The 7327-nt window shown below is 38.5% G+C and overlaps 1 protein-coding gene across 1 annotated transcript; it reads right to left on the bottom strand.

Moving 5' to 3' along the window:
* Window positions 1-631: 631 nt before the first annotated feature.
* Window positions 632-7313, bottom strand: LOC119014944. The gene is made up of 13 exons (XM_037090402.1): window positions 6933-7313; window positions 5824-5973; window positions 5274-5399; window positions 5027-5187; window positions 4796-4867; window positions 4565-4652; window positions 4357-4455; window positions 3751-3777; window positions 3030-3113; window positions 2255-2332; window positions 2109-2159; window positions 1922-1987; window positions 632-1781 (listed from the first exon to the last, which is right to left on the bottom strand). Exons 1-13 carry the CDS (start codon window positions 6997-6999, stop codon window positions 1630-1632), a joined length of 1221 nt encoding a protein of 406 aa, XP_036946297.1. The 5' UTR covers window positions 7000-7313; the 3' UTR covers window positions 632-1629.
* Window positions 7314-7327: the final 14 nt, after the last annotated feature.

Raw genomic sequence — 7327 nt, forward strand, 5'->3', positions numbered from 1 at the left:
TTCACCTGTTATAAATCTGCATATTTGTCTTCATCATATCTCAACGTGTCATCCATATTCATACACACACACAATAAATAAAAGCAAGCACAGCTGCCTCACCAGGGTGCAGTTTTAAGAGTGTGTGAGGACCTCTGCTGGACAGAAAAGGAACTTGCAGCAGAGAGACACTTCATAAAATAAGACTGTGCAACACAGAAAAGCAAATATAAAGATCTAAACTACATTCATGAGGACGTTAATAAATTAAAAAGTTGTGCTCATCCAACAACCAAACACTTCTCACTGATATGTAACATCAAGGTCAAAAATACATCTTAATCTTATTCTTTTTGTCATGTTAGTTCTTAGAAAATCTCAAAAAAGCTCTTCTCACATCTCAAATATTAAACTTCTGCAAAAGAGAAACACTCGTCAGCGATCATCTGTTGAGCGTTTCATGTTTGGTTCAGGCTCTGTGTCACAGTTACTTGGATTTCTGTCTGTTGCTTAAGTGACAAATACTTTTGAGTTACTAAAAATAACGGCACATATGCTGCAGTGCCAATCTTTTATATATATATATATATATATATATATATATATATATATATATATATATATATATATATATATATATATATATATATATATATATATATATATATATAAAAGATTGGCACTGAAGTTGATATGCAATGAAATATTGACTGTAACAGCGGTTGTAGATACAGTACATAAACACTTTGGCATTGCAGGCAGCATTAGTGTGACACGGGGAACATTTTGCACCATTGTTTTGGTTGAAGAGGTACTTTCACTTCAGCACCTGGTGTTGAAACTCTGCAGCACGAGGTTCAGTCCAACTAAAGCTTCTATTCAAGAACCGTTTGGTATCTGAGAGCTGCTGTCAGGCAAACACAAGCCTGAAAACACATGATCAAAAAGTATTGACTCTTTCTTTGCTTTCAAATATCTGACTCAAAACACACCTTGTCAAACCAAAAAGCTCACAGCTTGATCCTCTCTCATTACAACACTGGACGGGAGCTGCAGTCAAACATCATTAAAGAAAAAAGAGGAAGGAGCTTCAGGAATCGGAAATTTGAAATCGTATGAAAAACAGCACAGAGCTGCACTTTTGTGCTGCTGAAATGAGAACTCTATGAGTTGAAATGCGTCATCGCAGCTGGTATAAATCAGGCACAGTGGCAATAATATTCACTGTGCTCACCAACACCTTAAAGTAGATACTGCATAAGACTGTGGGCGGATGGTGGTTTTTTGACTGTGATCTTGAATGTGTCCAAGCCAATCGTAGAGATAGAGTGGAGTGTGTACATATAAATATATACACATATATAAATAAAGAGAGGGAGTATATAATGTCATCATCATTGGCCAGATGGCCTACCCCCACATGAGACCAAAAAGGTTCTTTAGTTCAGTGATTCTCAACCTCTTTGAGTCCCGACCCACCACCAACACTGTAGTGAATACAGGCAAACACATTTTGGCTGTTTAGTTGCCTAATAAAGGGCTGAAAATCCTTCATAAACTTTCCCCCATTGTACCTTGCTTGAGAATGGTACCAAAAACACTGCAGGTCACAGCAGCTACAGAGTTAAACCCCTCAGACTTCATACTGACCTACACAGAATCTGTTATTTGATAGTAAGTAGAGTTTTTGCGAGAGCGAGTCAAAGGTACGTCTGCTCTGTCTTCGTCTGCTGGTTGTTGGTCCTCTGGCGGCTCCTGCCGGCCGAGGGCTTCTGGGCCATTTGTCTTCAAAGCTGAGTTCTCTGTCAAATGATAAAAGATTTGTCACGTTCATAATTCAAGAAAGTGTCAGCCATCTTTCCCACTGTCCTCTGCAGACAGACTAATTCTGCCTCTTGCCTATTCTTTAACTAAATATGGAGTATTTTACAATATCCCTCACCTGTTTCCTCGCAGGCAGCAGCTGTCGAGTCCTGCTCAGATGTTTCAGAAATCACTGACAGCATCTCTGTAAAGTAATACAAAGAGGGTAAATTAATCATCCACGTAGTCAAAATGGTCGAGAAAACAAACATGGCTGTCACGGTTCTGGCCGTCACACCCGTTTGGTACGATAAGGGTTTACTCACCAGTCTTATCCCGTGTGGATGTTTCCTCCACCTCAGTCACCAAAGGAGTCTCTGTCAAATGATCAGAACATGTCTGTAACACTCCGACTCTCCCTGTCGCGGATTCATATCGTCATTCAGATCAGGTGACACAAAGTTTTACTCACCGGTTACATGGTTGTGTTCAGACGCAGCGGTTGTCTGGGGAGGTGTTCCTCGGCCATTTTGAAGCAACACCGATCCCTCTGTGAAATAATGAAACCTGTCAGTTTTCTGCTGTTAAAACAACTCACAAAGAAATTTACATTGAAGATGTTACTGAGAGATTTCAGCATAGATTATGATTTTGCAGCTGCTGAAAACTTGGATTACATCACACAATCTACTGAGACTGATTTAAGACTTTTTCAGTTGTTTCGTTTTACATTTCAAAATAAACCTCCAGCTACTTCAGTTGTTTGGGAGAATGCTGCAATGCTGTTTTGCTATGAAGCTTCAGAAATGTGTGTTTTGGTCATTCACAAGTTACACTTAAGACTCAGAGCTCACACGTAGCGTTTGTTGGATTAACAAAACGTGTTTGAAAAGAACACAAGAGGAAGTAATCTCGTGTGAAAATGATTTTTTGAAACTGCCAGCTGTGGAGGAAGTACTCACATCCTTCACTGAAGCACTGAGTGTCAACATGGAGCCACTTCTGAATCATCTATGGTGGTTTCCAAGATAAACAAGGGATTGTGTTCTGCTAGTTCTGCTACACAAAAGTATTTTAAGCTTAGATTTTGGTGTAAGTAGGTCTGTGACTTTGTAACAGACAGGAGCTTTAAAACGTGAAATTATTCTGGTAGTAACCCAAAATACAATTATGACCCTGAAAAAATGAGCATCATGTGGGACCTTTATGCACACTGTGAGTAGATGTACACCACTGGACACACTCACCAGTTGCATTGTTGGCATCTCCAGGAGCAGCCGGTGTCGGGTCCTTGAAATTAATTCCGCCATTTTCAAGCATCACTGATTTCTCTGTCAAATTATAAAGAGAGTTTAACAATGTCGCTAAAACTGCTCAGTATTACTACATATTGTGGAGAAAGCTGTGCTGCACAAGATGAAGGTTCAGTTCAAATGCAGAGAGTTTTCTACAATGTAAAATGTCTTTACGTGATGTTTTTACAGCTACAAATGTTCGACATGTTCAACAATATCTTTATTTATTCATATTTATATCCATTGTAATTTTGATTCATAACTGTGGTCTGTCTCATTGAATCAGAGCTGGTTATCAATTAATCACACTCATAACTTTTTAAAAATCTGTAATCATTCATCTGCTTGATTTGTTTTTGTTTTATTGTCTTTTCAAATGCAATGTTTAACTTCTTCATGTCTTTTTCTTTAAGTATTTCTCTGCCCCTGTGAAGCACTTTGAACTGCCTTGTGTCTGAATGATGCTACTTAATGTTTGTCATTGTGTATACGTTTATAAAGCCCAGCATTGTGGAGGCTTCTCTCATCTATTTAAAACTCATTAAAAATTCTGATATGAAATATTTAAAAATGTTGGGTGCGCACATGTTTGACAATGCATGAACACAGATATAGATATAAATATTATTATTATTATGTATGTAAGTGAAGTACAGTGGATGTATTTTCTTACCTTGTGCCGTCCTTTTACAGCAATTTCCTGTTTTAAACACAAACACATGTATGTTGTAACTCACCGCAGTCCAACATTAATCCCCATATTATATTTTGTAATTCTGTTTTTTTTTGCTGAATCAGAGAGCTGTCATCGTTTCAACACTAACAGTTTCATCATAGATGGCCGGGGGGGAAACCCGCAGTCAAGACCGGACAGGAATGAGCTTCTACCATTTCCTGTTCGCACCGTCGTCATAAATCTACTTCTGTCACTGGATTACTTTGACACTTAGAGAAATGTAAAAACGTCATGATTCGTAGGCAACATGCTTTGCCCTGCGGTTGACTCACACTGTGGGAATGTTACCAGTGCCCAGTGTTACCACAGTCTCTGCAGTACGTCTGGAGGCCTGTCTGGTCTTGAACCTTCATTCCTCTCACTCAGGCTCCATTAACAAACACTTTCTGTGTTTTTTAAAGACTCTGCTCCATCATATAGCTTAACTGAAAGACTTGCTCTGCATTATAATATCTGATACTACTGGAGCATCCACTCTGTCGCATTAAAACACTGCAAGTAACATTATTCAAAGTAACACAATCAATATTTATGGGTTCTTACCTTTTCTGTATATACATACAATACAGATGACACACAGCAGCACCACCGCTAGTACCACTAATACTATGATTATGATGAATATCACATGTCCCCAGGACCCTGCAACAAAATGAAAGACTTCAACATATTGTAACAGTTCTGAGAGCACAAAGTCAGAATTAAGACGTTAAGATGTTAAAAATGCTGTTAAAGTCTATATTTGACTCACGAGGGGCGACGGGGTTGATGACGGTATCACTGTAACTGTAGCTGACGGGGTTTTCCATTATACAACTGAACGATGGCTCGCTCCAATGCTAGAAAATGAAAAGATCATTTAACTTGAGCAAGCACACACGTTTGCATGTGCAACAGGCTCAGATTACCAGCAATAACATCAGGGAGAAGACAGTTATGTCATGCATACTGCTGTTTACAATTCTTCTTCTCTGCTACTTACGTTGCTGTCTGACTGGAATCCCTGCGTGTCCCTGGAGCTCACAGTTTCCCATGCTGCCTCTCTGCTGAAGTCCTATTATCATCAACATCATCATCACCATCATCATCATCACACATCATATTTAGACTATAATCATTTTGTTAGTGTTATTAATATCAAACATTTCAGTGATTATAGCTGTTATTACTATTGCAGTGGCTCCTGTAAATCACCTGTGGAGAGACATTATACCTTCCATATATGGAGCACTCTGGATGACCCAAATATGTAGTCACTGGCACGCCACGAGAAGGTGACTGGTTCGGCGTCTGTGGTGTTGCCTTCACAGGTGAAGACACAGTCTTTATTCTCAGCGTCACACTGTGTGGAGATGGACGGTTTGGGGACACGAGCTGTTGGACAAAGGGAAAAACAAGGAGGCTCAGTCAAACCATCCCCGTCTGTTCTCCAGTCCTCATCCAGGATTTCCTCCACTTACAGATAACCCGGAACTCCTTAGCGGCCTGGACCTTGTCGTTGATCTCCGGCATGTAGCTGCCGCTGTCGTCGCTAGTCAGTTCTTTGATCGTTAGAGCTCCAGTTGAGGTATTCAGCATGCCGCGATCTACAAACATGTACAGACACAGATTGATAGTTAATTGTTATGCAATAAAGGAAACTTAATTGGTCTTTGCAGAAAACCCACCAAAACACTTAAATACCTATAAATCCATCAATTTAGCACAAATCTGGGGTTAACCTATCAAATACTGCATATCTAAATGTGATTTTTATGAGGATCATTTTTGGATTTAAAAATAATAAGGCATATCTAATAGATCATTTGCACAGGTCAAGGTATTTAGGTGGTAAAATAAACAAATATGTGAAAACAATGCTTTAATTTCCAATATTTCCTTAAAATGGCTCTTATTTTTCAATTAAGGTGGATATTTAGGTATTTAGGGAAGATTTAAGGGTTTTGCTAATCATTAAGTCAGATCAGATCCATTTGCTGTTAAATCTCAGGTGAAAGTGTGTGATTGTACCTTTAAAATGGCGGTAGGCCTCGACTTCGTCTCCGTACCATTGCACGGCGATGTCGCCGTTGTGTTTCCACGTGATGCTGGTGATGGGACCTTCCACAGAGTCCAGTGTGAGGACGGCGGTGCCTCCTAATGCACCATAGGTCGGTTCGTCTGGAGAAAATAACATCATATCTCATATTCCATAAAGTTTCACAGTTCTGAGTTATTGTTATTATTCAACTATCTGTCCTAAATGTAAAATCAAAAGCAGAAAGTACTCATAGTATCAGTAGTAGTATTACTCTTGGTGATGTCATTTTAATACTGTATTACATTGACTGTGTATTACAGTAATTGAAGTAATTGATTCACATAGAAGATTTATATTGTTGATATGAATATGTATTTATTCAACCCATCATTTGTTCTGTATGTATGATATGAGGGAATTAACTAAGTATATTATGTGCTAACTCATGCTCCATTACAGCTCAGAGGGAAATATTGTACTTTTATGTGCTACAGTATTTACCCTTTAAAATGTAGCTGAGTGGAGGTGTAAGGTAGCAGGGAATGGAAATACTTGTGTACAAATACCTCAAAAGAGTACTCGAGTAAATGTACTTAGTTACATTCCATCACTGAGTAGATTTTGTTAATAAAACTTACTGTACACGGTATTATGTACAGTATTATCAACAAAGTGTAGTTACAGTAAGTAACTACTTTTACTCGTAATTAAGTATTTATACAGTATGGTACAATTACGTTACCTCTTTTAGTAACAAGTAACTAAAGTTATCAGATGAACGTAGCGGAGTAAAAGTACAATATTTGCCTCTAAAATGTGGTGGAATAAGTATAAGTATAAAGTAGTAGCAGATGGAAAAACTCAAGAAAAGTACAAATAGTTACATTACTCTTATTGGATTACAATTCTGAGGGGGAATATCTGTTGAAATCCCCTTTAAAGTTGATTTAGATGAGGTGTGTGGAGGTTGAGAGGTGTTATGTTTTCTGTTATAACCCAGATATCGATACATTGATGAATATAATAGTAACACACACCTGTGAACAACAAATCTTACAGGTTGCAGGTTTATGAACTTGGTATAATTATTAAAACTCACCTTTACCGGCTGCCATCGCAGTTAACGACAGTATGACGACACACAGGTCCAGAGGGAGTGACGCCATCCCCGTTCGTATGAATGAAACTGTCGCAGAAATTCTCTCTCCTCTACTGTAAAGATTTATAAATCTAAAAGCACTCACAATAGAAGCACAGCGACTAAAAAAAACACGTAAATTGGTCGTTAAAGACGAGCGAAGTGAGAGCTGAGGAGAAGTCTGCCTGCTGGTGAAGAGGAAGTCAAGTGAGAGCGCCTGAGAGTGTCAGGTTGGTTATACTTGTGAAACAATAACTCCTATTGGACGAGGAGAGAGTGTTCCATTTCCTCAAACAAACACGGATTAATATTATGACATTTTCTTTTCTTTCTTTCTTTTTTTTTTTGTTACCTCT

Source organism: Acanthopagrus latus, chromosome 24 (assembly GCF_904848185.1).
Source record: "Acanthopagrus latus isolate v.2019 chromosome 24, fAcaLat1.1, whole genome shotgun sequence".
NCBI classification, from domain to species: domain Eukaryota; kingdom Metazoa; phylum Chordata; class Actinopteri; order Spariformes; family Sparidae; genus Acanthopagrus; species Acanthopagrus latus.

Excerpts from the sequence above, each read along its gene's own strand:
- LOC119014944 (XM_037090402.1), bottom strand. The coding sequence starts at position 6,999 with ATGGCGTCACTCCCTCTGGACCTGTGTGTCGTCATACTGTCGTTAACT. Across the intron at positions 5,188-5,273 it reads TAAGGAGTTCCGGGTTATCT|CTCGTGTCCCCAAACCGTCC; the intron begins GTAAGTGGAGGA and ends TTTGTCCAACAG. Across the intron at positions 2,160-2,254 it reads TGAACACAACCATGTAACCG|AGACTCCTTTGGTGACTGAG; the intron begins GTGAGTAAAACT and ends ATCATTTGACAG.